This window comes from Antechinus flavipes, chromosome 2, assembly GCF_016432865.1.
Source record: "Antechinus flavipes isolate AdamAnt ecotype Samford, QLD, Australia chromosome 2, AdamAnt_v2, whole genome shotgun sequence".
NCBI classification, from domain to species: Eukaryota; Metazoa; Chordata; class Mammalia; order Dasyuromorphia; family Dasyuridae; genus Antechinus; species Antechinus flavipes.
The window spans coordinates 643,479,176-643,495,538 of NC_067399.1; the positions used below are offsets into that span (position 1 = coordinate 643,479,176).

Below are 16,363 nucleotides of genomic sequence, written 5' to 3' on the forward strand. Positions count from 1 at the left end.
ATTTGACCAAAAGTATCTCCCCTACTGATGGCCAAAATTTTCCATCAGTGCTTCATAATTCAAAGAATGGTAGGATTACTGTGCAGCAGCTTTTTAAAATATAATTTTATTTTTCCCCAGTTACATGTCAAGAAAATTTTCAGCATTCATTTTTCAAGGGTTTTAAGTTCCAAATTTTTCTCCCCTCTCCTTTTCTGAAGATATTAAACAATTTGATATAGTGTAGACATGTTATATGCTTGAGAGGTCATTATCCAATCTCTACTTAAACACTTAAAATAACAGGGAACTCATTACCTGACACAGAAGCTTGTTGTATATCTCTTTTGCAAAGTCACAGCATTTCAGAACTAGCTGGGACCTAAGATAATACAATTGTAAGAGACCTTTGAAGTTATCTACTCCAATTCTCCATTTTATAGGTAAGTAGATGAGTAAACTGAGGGACAGAGAGGTTTAAGTGATAACAGGTAATTAAGTGGAAGAGTTAGGATTTGAATCCATGTCTTGTGATTCTAAATTAACTTTCCTCTTATTAGCATGCAGCAACAGAAATCACTTAGCCTGACCTATACCTGGACAGAGAGACCTCATCTATAGCATTCCTCTCTAATTATTCAATCATAACTTGAAAGCTTCTAATGATTTGAAGTTCATTTTCTTCAGAATCAGCCCACACCAAATTTGGACACCTCCAAATGTTAAGACAGTTTTCTTTTTTCTGACATCAAGCTTAAATCTACTTTTCTCTACCTTCCATCTTTATGGTTCTGCCCTCTGGGGCCATGTAGTACAAGTCTGAATTTTCTTTCATATCACAGCCCTACTTATACTTGATTATGACTATCTTGTCCCCTCTGTGTCTTCTCTTCTTCAGTGCTTTCTTGCACTGAATCAGAATCTCTATACTCAGGCCCCAACCCCCTTTAGTACATTAGGTTTCCTTGTATCCCAGAGCCTCTGAACCTGTCAAAGTGTTATATCAACTCTACTGCCCCAAGAGTCTCATCTCCCCTCCCTTAAACCCACCCAGGGTCTTCCTGGAAGAATGACGGAATTCCATCACAGGACACAAAACCTGTCCCTCTGTTTTGTTTGTATTGAGCTCATTGGATTCCCCACAATGACCCTGCCTGACCTCCTAATGTGCTCCTGCCCATTTGGGGTTATTGTTCTCTGAGATGTTTCCTGCCCCAATAACCTATGTACAAGTTGAATTTACCAATCCAAATTTCATCTCATTGGAATTCAGCCAATTTTACCCTAGCATGACCTTTATAGATCCTAATTTTTTTTATCCTACATATTAGATGTTTAATTGACTTTGTGTCTATAGATCCTAATTTTTTTATCCTACATATTAGATGTTTAATTGACTTTGTGTCAAGTACAAATTAGAAAATCCTAGTATATGTATAGTCATCTAAATTATGGATAAGAAGGTTGAACAGACCTGGACCAGGGACAGAGCCTTGAAATACCCCACTAGAGACTTACTTCCAAGTCAGCTCTGCCTCGAGGCTGTTCCATCTAAGTCTTTAGTATATTTTTATTCCACTTCACCCTTTTGATCTAGGGTGGGATGACATGGCCCCAGGATCCTTAGCATCTTCTCCCTCGGCCAAATGAGCTTTTTATTTACCAGCACAACTCTGAGAATATGCTGCTCAGAACAGAGATACTGTGCTCTTATACTGCCTTCATTTTTTTGGCATGTGCCTTTCCATAGTCCAGCCGACATTCAAAGAAATCCTAAATTGTATTTTTTTCACGTGAAAAACTGACAAACCAGGTCTTCTTAGATCAGTCATGAGGATGATGCAGTGGAAAGAATGCTAAACTAAGATCTAGAACTACTATTACTGATGTGACTTTGGAGCACTTAATCCCCCTGGGTTTTGTCCCCTACTCTCTCAAATGCAGATGATCTCTAAGGTAAAAGAGAATAGTGACAGATTGCAGAACTTGGATTCTGGGTGATCTGTCTTCATAGCCTTACTTACTACTTACTAATTATGAATTTCCTTCAGTCACTTTCCTCTGGATTTTTTCCAGTTTGTCAATTCCCCATGCCAGATTAAGTGCAAGTCACTTAATCCTTCTGTACCCCATTTCTTCTTCTGTAAAATGAAGCCATTAGACTCAGTGATCACTAAGGTTTTTTCCCCCGGCTCTAAATCTATTATCTATTTTGTACTTATCTGATTTTTTTGTCCTCACTAATTTGCTATGTAATCCTGACCAAGTTAATTTAGAACTGTTTCCTTATCTATTAGATCAAACTAGAAAATGCTAATATTTTTTCCTGATCTATAATTTAGGATTATGTCCTGCCGCATACCACTAAACCCATCTCCAAATTAGATATTGATCATTTAATCAACATTCTGTGGGTATGGCTGTTCCAGCAACTCTGATTCCACCTTGCTCTACTGTTATGCAGCCTACCATTCTCCATATTGTCCATAAGGCTGTCAAAGCATCATAGAAGTCTAGAGCTGGGACCTCAAATGTCCAACCCCTACCTGAAGCATGTATCCCTTAAATATCATCCCTAATAGCTGACTATCCAGCTTTACCTCAAAGACTTCCACTGATGAAGAATGCACTCAGCTGAGCCAATCTGGGCAGCTATCACTATTAGATTCTTCTTTCTTATGTGTGTGAAATCTTCTTCTTGGCATCTTTTATCCCCATTGGCCCTAGTTCAATCTTCTTGGATCAAACAGAACATGTCGGTTCTACATGACCACCCTAAAGTGACTTGAAAGCATAGGTCATGGAGTCTTTAGCTTTCTTATTTCCAACATTAACATTCCAGATTTTATCAGTGAATCCTCTTATTATGAATTTCCTTCAGTCACTTTCCTCTGGATTTTTTCCAGTTTGTCAATTCCCCATGCCAGAATTACAATCGATACCATGGTTAGGTTTTAACCAAGGTAAGTATGCAGAATCTCACCTCCCTTCCTCTAGATGTCAAACTTGGGTTAATGAAACCTAAGATTGTATGAAGGTTTTGCTTTGCTGCCTCATGTGGGTGATTCACTGACCTTTCAATCCTTTGCAACACCTACGTCTTTATCACACTAACTGCTTTCTAGACATGTCTTGTCCATCTTGTATTTGTGCAAGTGATTTTCCTTTAACTCAAGTTCAAGACTTTTCATTTCTTCCTATTAAATTTCATCTAAAGTCCTCTTCTGATGTTTTATTATAGCATGGATTCTGGAAGATTAAGCTGTGAACATTCTTGCCAAACTGGAAGGAAGCAGCTAGATCGTGTAGTAGATAGGGTGCTGGGTCCAGAGTCTATCCTCAGCTAGCTTTGTGACCAAGGGCAAGCCACTTAACCTCTGTAAACTGAGGATAATAATAGCACCTACTTCCCTGGGATGATGTGAGACTCAAATGAGATAATAATTGTAAAATATTTAGCATACAATAAGTACTACAGAAATGTTAATTATTGTTATTCTGGATATGTTAATGAACTTTTTTTCTGAGGATTAGCCTAGCTAAGTTTAGAAATACTTACAACTCGAAGGGTAGCCATCAAATCTTGAATTATTTTGGCTGTATCAATTCATAAAGCCATCCACGAACTCTAGAGGGACTGCAGTCTGCATCAGTAAGAGGGAGCACCTGTATCAGTTAAATTGCCAATCTTTGATGTATTCGATTAAACTTCATCTTTTTGGATTCAGCCCATTTCCCAATCTATCAAAGTCTTTTCAAATTCTGATTCTTTTACCCAACATATTTGCAACTTCACTAAACTTCATTTCATCTACAACTTTGAAAAACTCTCCATCTACACTATTATCCAAATCATTGATGAGAATATTAAATAGACTTGGGCCAAGGCTAGAGCCCTGTAGCTCTCCACCAGAGACCTCTCTGTAAGTTAATGTCACGTGATTAATGACCATTCTTTAGGTCCAGTTGTCTTACCCGTTCGGAATTCACATAACTGTGAAATCATATAGTTTGTAACTTTTTATCCTGCTCAAGTATTTGAAAGATTTTTGCCAAATTTTTGCTGAAATCAGGGTATACGATATCTGTGACATTTCCCTGACCTAAGGAAATGAAGTTGATATGGAGTGAGTTGTCCCTAATGAACCCCTAGTGCATTGTGGTGATCACTGCATCCATTTCTAAGGCTCACAAATATCCCATTCATAATCCGTTTGAGACATTTTACCAGCCATTTACCAGGATAGAACTCACTGTTCTACCAATCAGGAAGCATTTATTAAGTGCTTTCTAAGTGCCAGACATTGTCCTAGGTCCCTTTGGTTTACAAATAAAGTAAAATGCTTCCTGCCATCAAGGAATTTTTATTCTATTAGAATGTAGACTTTAATATACTCTGAGGACTTTTGAAAATGGCTGCCATCAATCACAGATTTAGAGCAAGAAGGGAACTTAGAAATTATTTAGTCTTATTTCCCAATTTTACAGATAATGAAACTATGTCCCAGAGAAGTTAAAGCACCTAGTTCAAGACCATATGTCTTCACATTCTAGGTACAATGCTCATTCTATTAAACTACCTTCTTTCTAGTTGGTTCCTACTCACTAGTACCTTCCCTCTGAAACTACTTCCCATTTAGAGCATGTATCTTGTACACATGTAAGTGTTTGCTTATAGTCCCTCTCATTATCAGTAAGCTTTGAGGGCAGGGACTGTGATTTTGCCCATCTTTATAGTCCCAGTGCTTAGCACAGGTCTGGCACATAGTAGGTACTTAATAAGTGCTTGTTGACTAACTTCTATGGAATATCTTCTGTGCTACTTGATACCTCAGAAATAGTGATTCTGCAGTTTTATCCAAGTTTTTCTGGTTCGGAAACTCCATGGTCTGTTATCAATGGCTCACTTGCCAGTAGTTTAGATGATCTGTTGGCCGGTTTTTATTACAGCCTTCCCTTTTTGAGAATCATTCACAAGGGAGAATTCATTGAAATGGAGACAGTGATCACTGCAATGCACCAGGGGTTCATTAGTACCGACTCATTCCATATCTTGATCTGGAATGGAGCATAGAGGCCAACTAATCATTTCACAGATGAGAAAACCAAGGCCCAGGGAATTGAAGGGAATTACCCAAATTCACGTAGGTAGTGAGAATAAGACCTGGGATTTGAGCCCGAGTTCTCTGGCTGTAGAATCGATACTCTCCACCACATCACTCCAACAAACATTCTCCTTGACAGATGAAAGAGTGACTCTCTCAAATGCTTTTCTAAAAGTGAGACACACAATGTCTGCAACATTTGCCCAACCTACGAGGCTACTTACCTATCACTGAAGTAAATAAAATTAATTTGACTTGACTTCTATTTTTGTGCTTATTTTTTTTGTAGTGGCAAAGAAATGGCTTCTAATTTAACCTATACTAGTTCCCACTGATTGCCCTAAGTGCTCACAAGCCATCTGTTTAATCATTTCTAGAATCTTGCTTGGGACCAGTGTCAAATTCACCAACCTATAATTTCTGTAATTCCCCTTCTACCCTTTTAGAAAATTGAAACATTTGTTCATCTCTAGTTGGATATGTCCCTTGCTCCCCATAATTCTTCAGAGATTACTGAAAGTGGTTCAGAGTTCACATTTGCAAATGTTTTCATTTTTTCTAGGATGCAATTTCTTTGACTTATTGAGAGAAGCTGGTTGAACTTTTAGTACCTCATCATCTATCTTACAGTCGGATTTTCCCTCAGTTTTATTTGCTCTGCCCCTTCCTAATCAGAAGAGTCTTTTTCTTGATAAGGGAACATGAAGTAGGGCAGGGGAAATGAAGGTTGAACAGTTCCTCTTTTTCAGCATCACTGTTAACATTATCATGCCCTGAGTAGTGTTAGAACCAGCTCCAACTGGATACACTTATTAAACTTTCAGTGTGAGCACTTGGACACCTCAGAAATCAGCAAATGCCACAAATCAAGACTTGCTTTATTGCTGCGTTGATTGTCCAGATTTAAAGAGATGGTAGGAAAATGTTAATACAGTATATTCAAAGTGTGTCTTTCTGTACATTCTTTTTAAGCAAGTTGTTAAACATTTCCCAGAACAATGCTGATTGTATCTGCCTCCGAGCAGTGTTCTCTGTTGTTTTTCTCCTTTTTATTAATAATAACTCAATTTATGTAGCACTTAAAATTGAGTAAATCACATCTCTCTCAATCATCCTTTGAGGTATATGATTCAAGTATTACTTCCATTTTACAGATAAGGAAAGTATGGTGTAGAAAGGTTAAGGACTTGCCTGTGATCACATAGCTAGAAGCATCAAAGCTGGGACTGTGTCCCCTTCTTCCCATCGCTGTGCTGGTTATTCCTAGAATTTTTTTATTTCCTAAACCATCCTGTACTTTACTCTGTGCTTTGTGCCTCTCCCTGTTCCATACTACTCTTGACTTTGCCCTGGGTTACATGCACCTTCTTCCATTTTATATACATTCCAAGTTAAATCGAATCTCCTTGGAGCGCTCCCTTTGTTGTCACATCTCAGTGGCTTTCTTCTGTTATTGCTCAGCAGGCTCAGTCTCCATGTGCTGTCTTTCCTATGGGTAAGCATTGCCCTCTCCAGATTGATAATTTAAAATTATGTCCACTTAACTGATTTCACACACATATACACAATCTCTCCCACCTGCGTAGAGAGGAGGAAAGTATTTCACTGGAAGGACCAATTTTGCAATGAGAACCTTGGGCAAGGGCATGAAAGAAGCACTCAGAAGGAGAGAGAAAAAACATAAAAAAGAGTCTTCAGGTATATTCCTGATCTGTGGTAGAGCACTCCGAGCTTATATTGGTCCAGTCAGCAGAATCAGATACACTGTGCTTTGGTTCTTTTGGTCCAACCAACCATTCAGGGTTGATTAAGGCAGAATCTACCTAAGGCATGTGAGGTGTTAGCTAACAGCCAGACCATATCTTGACTGACTTCTGTGCAGCAGAAACATGGCAGTGTCAACTGGACTGACTGGACTTTAAGGAACAGCCCTCTCCTCACCCCTTCCTGCTCTCTCTCCTATTTGCTCTTTCTCCAGTCCCTGCCTATGGACATCCTGTCCTCCTGGACCTTTCTCTGGGATTGGGAGCCTTGCATCTTTGAATACCCTGATATTTGACCTGATTTCCCTGTTGGTTGGGGCTGGGGTACCCAGAAATCTTTTGGGGAAGTGGCTGCCCAGTTGGGCCCCAGGGGGCCCACTTGAATCAACTGACAGTTGCAGTGTCATCCAAGTTCATGGAGGCTGTTTGGGTTAGACACTTAGTGCTGAAGTAGAAGCAAAGGGCACCGAGGGTAATAACCAGCCTAAGCCTTCACTTGTTCATATGATGATTGATGTCATAAACACCCACCCTGGGAACAGCACCCCTGGAGAAGAAGGGTCTCTGGAACCTTTGCCCACTTTCCCTTAAGTGAACTAACCCTTTCTTTCTTAGTGTCATGATTATCCTTTTCAGTTATCCCCTCCTTCCCCTGAACCCTAACTTGTACCCACCCTGAATCCCAAGCCAACCTGTCTTCTCCTGGCAATGAACACAAGACATGTTTATCCTTATCTCCAAGGGCTTTTATGTCTTTTGTTTAATCTGTCCCTTCTGCTTCTCCATATCTGTATCCTGCAAGGGACCAACTCAAGTGCTTCCTTCCCTCATCCTGCTCTCCCAGCTGCACTGAACATTGTCCCCTTCAAGTGCTGCAGCTCTCAGACCCTAAAGCCCTCATTCTAACAGCTGCTGTTTAATAAGGATGGGACTGGACTTCAGATTTCTTTGGTAAGGAATGACCCTTACCAATAAAAATTACTACTATCCCTGCAGCTTCTAGTCTTGAGATAGTTGCCTAGAAAACTGAGAGTTTAAATGGTTTTCCCAGGAACATACAACTAGCACGTATCACAGCTGGACCTTGAATCAGGTGGGTCTTGAATGTATCAAAAGTTGACTTTTCCAACTCTGAAGCCAACTTTCTATCTATTAAAGCAGGCTACTCTCTTATTTAATGTGGTTTTATAATTTTTTGTGTCTGTAACTTTCTTCTGGAGGGCAAGAGCCTCCTCTTCTCTCGTCTATTTATACAACGCTAGCACAGAACTGGGCACACAGTCCCTAGGCAACAAAGACTGGTTGATATGAGTGGAATTCATTCATTCACATATAAATACGTTCTATATTGGACACCCTACAAATTGTTCACCAAATTTGGTCAGGAAGCATGGAGTCTCCTGGGGGTTTCCTGTTCTAAAAGCCATTCATGGAGTGAGATGATTTTTCCACATTGCCTGCTCTCTCTCCCAGATGTCCCTGTTTGTTTATTTTCACACTGATTTTCTCTCTGTGGAGAGACAGACATAGCCAGTAAGGGGTCCTGTCAGCTTGGGATTGAGGGAGAAAACTGCTTTTCACTTGTACTTAATTAGGTACCTGTCTTATCTAAACTTGGAATCACAACCAGCCTAGCACAGAATTCTTCTGAGAGCAGGTACTTATTAAATTTTTTTGGATCTAATCTAATTGAATCGAATCGAATCGAACCGAATTGAATTGAAAGGTCTCCTGAAAGGGTAAGATTTAAGATTTGAGGAAATGGTAGAGTAGGATGCCCACAGTCAAGGTGAAGGCTTCTGTGATTTTCCTCCCCCTCTCATCTGCCTTGTTGATGTCTCTATTTCTATATTTCTTTATGTTTCACCCATAATTCTCTTGGTATTTTTCTCTACCTGTCTATTTCTGTCCTTTTTTTTAAAGTGAATTGCCTTGTTGTCTCTCTCACTCTCTTCTCTCTCTCTCTCTCTCTCTCTCTCTCTCTCTCTCTCTCTCTCTCTCTCTCCCCCCCCCCAGTTGTCTGAACAGCTCTGTCTTGGGGTTGCTCCCTAAGTGACCTATCTCCCACTTTCTGCACAGGTTTTACTGGGACCTGACCATGCTGCTTCTGATGGTGGGGAACCTGATTATCATCCCTGTGGGTATCACCTTCTTCAAGGATGAAAATACAACACCTTGGATTGTCTTCAATGTGGTCTCAGACACTTTCTTCCTCATTGACCTTGTCCTCAACTTCCGGACAGGCATTGTTGTGGAGGACAATACGGAGATAATACTGGACCCTCAAAGGATCAAAATGAAATACCTGAAGAGTTGGTTTGTGGTGGACTTCATCTCCTCCATCCCTGTGGACTACATCTTCCTTATTGTGGAGACACGCATAGACTCTGAGTTCTATAAGACGGCGCGGGCTCTGCGCATTGTCCGATTCACCAAGATCCTGAGTCTCCTTCGCCTCTTGCGCCTTTCTCGCCTCATCCGCTACATCCACCAGTGGGAGGAGGTGAGTCAGGGCCACCATATGGCTGTCCCCAGCCAACAGAATGAGCATTAAAGGGTTATAAGGAAAGGAAATAATGGGAGAATGTAAACTATCAGAATAAGACATACTGATTTTTATTTTTTTTCTCCTTCCTTCATTGGCTTTGAAATCACAGTACATAGATACCTGTTTAACCACAAGCAAGTCATTAGCTTTCAGTCTGACTTGGAGTGTCTAAGGGTAAGGACCTTCAGCACCTTCCTTTGGACAGCTCCGACACCTATCAGCACAGGAGATAGGAAAGATGAAGGGAGATCATTATCCCACAAGTGGAAATAAAAATACAATGTATGTTTTCCATGTGATCTGGCATCCAGGGAGGCCATTTCTCTATTCATTATGACCATATTGCCTCTTTTCACAAAGATCATTCCATTTAATCTTTATAACAGATTGTTTTCTCTTTTTTTTAATAATGAAGAAACTGAGGTTGGTTTATTTGTCCAATGTCACACATGTCACCAAGGTCTTCTGATATCCTTAGGATCAGACTTTCGTAGATTTAGAACTAGAAGGGACCTTGATGGCCATCTAATCCGATCCCCTCATTTTACAAACCAATCAATCAATCAAGAAACATTTACACCTATTCTGTGCCAGGCTCTGTGATAGACACTAAATGAGGAATCTGTGATTCTGTGACATCAAGTGACACTGTGATGACAAATAGCACCAGAGTTACCCAGGTAGAGACAGAGGTGAGATCTGAACCCAGATGCTCTGCCTCCCAAACCAATGATCTTTTCCCTGTGCCAAGTCTACTAAGAAAATACTAATAATCTATATTATTTATATAACATTTTATGGCTTACAAAGCATTTTACATTTATTATTTCATTTGATCCTTGCAACAACCTTGAGAAGAAAAGCCAGTAACTCCTTTTTATTGATAAGAAAAGTGATATCGAGAGAAGTTAATTGGTTTATCCAAAGTCAAATATCTGAGGTAGGATTTAAACTCAGCTCTTTCTGGCTTCAGGTCTAACACTATATCTACTATGTCACTTAGCTGGCCCTTCAAAAAGAAATGGCTAAGTAAAAAAGCATATAGATGTCTTTATTCATTCCTTTGCTTGATTGTCTTTGGACAATTAATCAGTAGACCCTTAGGGTCTGGTACCAGCAGTTCTCTCTTTCCTGTTAGAATAATGAAAATGCCCAAGATAATTAAGAGTGGCAGAGCATGGTACAAGCTGCCCATGCCTCTGGCTAAATTAGTAAACCAGAAAGAAAGGATGCAAAGGTTGAAGACATATTTCCTTCACCTTTGAGCCCTTGCTGATCAGAATGGCTTATTTGCTGCTGTAAAGAAGTAGTTGTTATCTATCTCTGTGAGAATGTGAGATGGTGAAGCATATTCTTGCATTTTCACAGGGTCCACAAGTCACATAAAGGGAATAATGGTACTCTCTGGGGTCTCTTATATAAATATCTCCTTACCATTATTACCCCATATTGCTTACTCTTGTCCTTACCATTATCCTCTGGACACTCTCTCCCATTCTATTCCTTATCTTATATTTCCAATCTTTTTTCCTTCCTAATTCTTTCCTCATCTTTCTAGCTTATCTCCCCACTTTTCTGTTTCTACCTCTCTCTCTGTCTTTTTCTATCTCACTCTCTCCATATATCTATCTATCCTCCTCCCACACACACACTCTGCTCCTTTGGGTTCCCCAAACAGATAAATGAATAATTGATGTTGTCACTCATGGAGGCGACACCTCATAGAGGCCCAACCCCTCCACGGTCAAGTGTTGAAGGGCTCAGCTTCCAGTTGCACCACTATCATGTACGGGACATGGTCACAGAATGTGCAAGCTAGAAAAAACCATAGAAGTCACATGATCTGATCTCATTTTTAGGTGATAAGATTGAAGTCTAGAGACATTAAATGACTTACTCAAATTCATACAGCCATTAAGTGTTAAACTTGAACCCAGGTCTTCTAATTGCAAAGTTAGCAATCTTTCCACTATATCATACTGTCTTCTTATTTATCTACACCTCCCACCCATCCTTCACTTTTCTGATTAATCTTACTTATATGATCATGAGAAAAGGTCAGAGGGAATGCAGTACAGTGCTCTCATTCAGAGATCCTGAATTATGTCGCCCTGAATAAATCAGCTGTCACTAAGAACCAGTAAGTCCTTCTAATGAAGCTCCCTGTCTCCCTCTATCAGCACCCACCCTTCCTCCCCTTCTCATCTTCTACAATTTCCATCTTCTAGTCCTTCTTTCATTTCCAGAGGAGTCTTAGGTGTTTTGTCCTGTAGTAACAGAGTGAATTAATAGCAGAGTTGGAACTCAAAGCGATGTCTTTTGTTTCATATGTGGGAATAGTTGAGAGTGGGGAGAGGGAACATGTGTGCAGTGTTACCTGTGAGGATTGACCCTCAGGAAGAGGGTTTCTGGGCTCCTGTGGGATGAGACTGGTTATTGATGTAGAAAAGAAAGTCTTTGTCTTTGTGAGATGAGGGATTAATGGGCAAATGAATAAATGAATGAATGAAAGAGCAGTATATTAAGCACTTACTCTGTGCCAAGCATTGTGCTAAACACTAGAGAAACTGATAGAAAAGTAAGATATTTCCTGCTTTTAAGGACTTCACATTCTACATATAGGAGATGTTCACTTCAGGGAAAATGAAAGAATCCAATTTCCAAAGGGTTCAGCTTTGAGGAAGATGACAACACCCAAGAGTGCATTTTTAGAGTACATTGAAAGGTTGGGCACCACCTGGGGGCCCGAAGGACAATGACAGCCCAGATGGCAGGGCTCAGTGGTCCTCTGTATTACTGGAAGGATTGAGGTTGGTTATTTCATGCTCAGCCAAGTGGCAGTAGTTGCTGTGCTGCTCAGCAAGATGGAGAGGACTTGGCTAGAAGAAATTAGCCTATTACCACCTGAAAGGGAGGTTACAAGGACCTGAGGGTTGGAGTGGAGCAAGGGTTCCCTCTCACACAGATGGGGATGGGGAGTGAGTCTAAATGTTCAGTAAGATGGGGAAAAGAAGAAAGGAGTGTTCGAAGGATGTTTAGGAGATGAGTACTCCATTGAGAAAGCAACTGTGGGTCAACTGAATTTTGATAAAGAAGAGAAAGCCAATATGTATAATATACAATATACTAACACAGATACATGTGCCTGTGTATAAACATAATATTTGATTGCGTGTATATTCCTGTGCCATAGAGTTCTTTTATACTGCCTCTTAGGACTACCATGAAGTTGACCTTGTATTTTTAACTGCAAGCCAGGAAAGTGGACAGTTCTGGCAGGTCTGCCATATTGGAAAAGTTTCAAGCATAGGCCAGTGACAGTCCATCTGCTGTCCCAAGCCTGGATAACTGTAGAGTTGTGCATCACCCATGGGCTAGTCACTTGGTGGTGGAGCCTGTTTCAGAGCAGCACATGAAACAAAGGAAAATTTAGAATGTAATCTCACAGCATCTCAGAGATGGAAGGACCTTAAGAACAAAGCATTGCAACCTGCATCTCTTTAATGTACCTGACAACAGGTCACCCAGCTTTGCTCGAAGACTTCTAGTGAAGGGAAGCTCACTACTCCCTGAGGCAGCCCTTTCCACTTCTGGGTAGTTCTAATTCAGAAGTTCTTCATCTTTTTTTTGTTTCATTTGTCCTTTGAGAAAGTCTTGTGAATTCTTTGTCTCCTTTCTCAGAATAATGTCTTAAATGTTCAAAATGCATAGTCAAATAAAAAAGGCCAGTAAAGTTGAAATATAGTTATCAATTTTTTTAAGTTTATGGACCCCAGATTAAAGACTCTTCTCCTAATTTCTAGGAAGTTCTTCTTAACCTCAGTCCCCATGACATCCTATTTTTTCTTGCAATGATAATAACAGATAAGCACCAAAGTGGGGAAACTTATTAAGAATTTCATGATTTTTAGGCTATCTATAAACATGAACTTAGCTTTTGATCTTCTAAATATGAGATCTGTACATGGTGGTCAGTGAGGTCACAGATCACCAGAAGACCTAAATCCCATGTATGTTGATGTTCTCACCATAAACAAAATACGACAAAATAAGAAGTCACTGCTAAATTGAAATATGGCTCCCAGGTTCTCCTTGGAAAGACAAATGAAAAAGTTGGATAAATTGGATTTATTAAAAGGCAAAAAAGAAATATGATTTCCTGGGACCTTTGGTCATCTTGTATTTGCAGGGCTCATGCTAAGCATTTGCAAAAAAAAAACACCCAAAAAGCAGACCATGAAAATAACTACAGTTGTGAATAAAAAAAGTTTTAATAAAAAAAAGAAAAGAACTACAGTTGATATGCAACATCTATTACAGAGGATGAGGAAGTGGAGAAGTTCTATAAAGGACTTAATAGAACCCTCCAAATTAAATCATTGTTATGTTTTAATACTCAGTGACTTCAGTGAAAAAGTGGCTATAAGGGAAGATAGCACAAAAAAAAGTTGAAAAATATGGTTTGGCAATAAGAAACAAAAGAGGCCAAGAGCCCAAAGACTATTAGATTAAATGAAAGACTTGTATGATGAATTTTTTTCTTTATAAGAGTCATGTTGCACTGGATTTTGAAAACACCAGAAAAATCACAACAAAAAGAAATCAATTCTATTTCTACAGACAAAAATGACTGATTACTGATTGATTTTCAAAGCACTTATCTGTGATCTCTTAGACTATCACCTTGTTAAAGCAAAGATAAATCAATACTAAAAGAAAAAATAAAAATGAGAGGCCATAATGCCAAATTAGGGCAACTATGACTTGGCCATCAAGATGTTAGGAAATGGATAAAAGAATAAATACTAACAGACATTTCCTAAGGATATTTATCTGTATAAATCAACACAATGAGGAGAGCCAAAAGTCCTGGATACCATCTGAGCCAATTCATGAAGGAAGTCCTTAATAAATGGCAGCCAAGAGCTAGAATAGATTAGATTAAAATATAAATTGATTTATATAATTTCATGGACAGTGATGGTGGGAGTTTATTGCTTTATTAAACAGTGAAAAGCATTTCCCAGCTAGCTCCCAAACTTGTCCACAGAACTCATCTTCATCTTTCTCATCTACCTTTCATAGGAAACTTGACCCAGCCCTGGGACCCTGGGTTCTGAGAGGTGACTTTCACCTTATTTTACAAAGAACTAAGCCTTTTTCCTATGAAACTTCCAACTATACTGCTAAATACCTATTGTCGCTCAACTTTCTGAATTCCCTTTTATGTGTTGTCTTTTCCTTTTAAAATATAGACTTCTTAAGGGAAGGGACTATTTTGTTTGCTTGTGTTGATATTCCCAGTGCTGGGCCCAGTGCCTGGCCCATGCCAGGCCTGAATGATGGACAGGTAGGTGGTACAGTAGAAAGAGTGCCAGGCCTGGGGTTAGAAATATTAGAGTTCAAATTTGGCCTCAAATAATGTTTTAGTTATATGACCCTGAGCAAGTCACTTAACATAGTTTGTCTCATGCAAAATGAGCTAAAGAAGAAAATGGCAAACTGTTCCCCGGCCTTTGCCAAGAAAACCCTAAAAGAGGTCAGAAAGAGTCAACCGTGACTGAAATGTCTGAACAAAGAAACCCTTAATAAATTATATTAGCATTCAAGTTTGCAGAAAACTTGCTGAGAGATCTATCTAATCAAAATCTTCCTAAGGGCCTTTAAATTGCAAGAAGAGCCAAGAGACAGAAAATGGAAAAGCTCTCTATGGATTTGTATAACTCTCTTTCTTCATCAATAACTATAACCACCACTTTTAGACTCCTGATTTTGCTTTTACGGGAAGAAGAGGCAGGAGGGAGAATACTAAAGGTTTATAAAGTGGCCTTATCTTGGACCTCATTATTCCCCTAAATAGGTGATAATAACTGCTGTCCCAAATTTCCCCTTTTTAATCAATTTTTGAGAAAAAAATCTATACATGCATTGAAAATATCTTTAATGAAGGTAGATGAACGCTTCTTTGTAGCTATTCACAAATGATAGAACATAAAAGACTGAAAGGTATAGAGGGTGTGGGATTAAGCTGTATTCATTGTTTGTTGACTATTAAAAAGTATTTGATTTGGTAGGAAAAACAGGTCCCTTCGAGACTCTTGTCCAATAGAATAGTTCTCATGCATGTCAAAATCATACCAGATTCCTTATAAAATATAAAAGCATAGATAATGTTATTTAGCCACCTTCTGATTATAAATGTCAAGCAAGACATAAAACAGTGGACATCTTCCTATTATGTTTGCTCCAGTCACAGAGGATGGTTTGTCCAGAATCCAAATAGGAGAGGGATTCCCTCTTAATAACGAGGTCTTCCAGAAACCCTTGTGTGTTGATTGATCGACTACCATTGTTGGCTGATTTTATCAAGCCCTGGAACACTTTAATGTCTCTTAAATGAGATCCTTAGTAAGTCAAAAATAAGTTTAATTCTTCATAGAAGAAAAGTCAAGTGGATCTGAAGAAAGCCCGTTGTGCAGATTGACAACTCTTAGAGCTATTCTCCAGATCTCTTTGCAGCATCCAACTCTGTTGACCACTTTTTCCTCCTGGATATTTTCTCCTCTCTGCTTTTTTTATGAACTCTGCTTGTAATGGGCTGAAGCTCGAGTTGATGTACTGAGGTCCCAAGCACGTGAGGGAATTGGACGATATTCTATTAAGATATGCTTGGAGAAAGAATGGCCCCGCCCACTCTCTGTGCAAGTTTTGATGTGTTATATAGGAAATGATGTAGAGACGATTTTGGTGGGTGGAGAGAGAGAGGCAGGGAGACTGCTGGTTGGGTTCGTGTCACAACCGCTCTCACTTCCTATCGCCATCCCCCTTCACCTCTGCAAGGAATAAAGATCGAGGATTTTCCCTTAACCTGAATTCCTGACTCAGGCTGATTTTAAAATACGTGGTCATCACATCTACTCATCTTTGTTTTCTGCTTTTCTGTATAACTGTCTCTCTCACATCTCTTT

General features: G+C 39.4%; 1 protein-coding gene across 1 annotated transcript in view; it reads left to right on the forward strand.

Annotated features, from left to right (window-relative positions):
* Window positions 1-8,948: 8,948 nt before the first annotated feature.
* The window catches only part of HCN4 (hyperpolarization activated cyclic nucleotide gated potassium channel 4), a 73,371-nt gene continuing 65,956 nt past the window's right edge, over window positions 8,949-16,363 (forward strand). Inside the window, exon 1 of the mRNA XM_051982331.1 lies at window positions 8,949-9,350. Coding sequence (XP_051838291.1) covers window positions 8,958-9,350 — 393 coding nt within the window. The 5' untranslated portion in view covers window positions 8,949-8,957. The remainder of the gene's footprint in view (window positions 9,351-16,363) is intronic.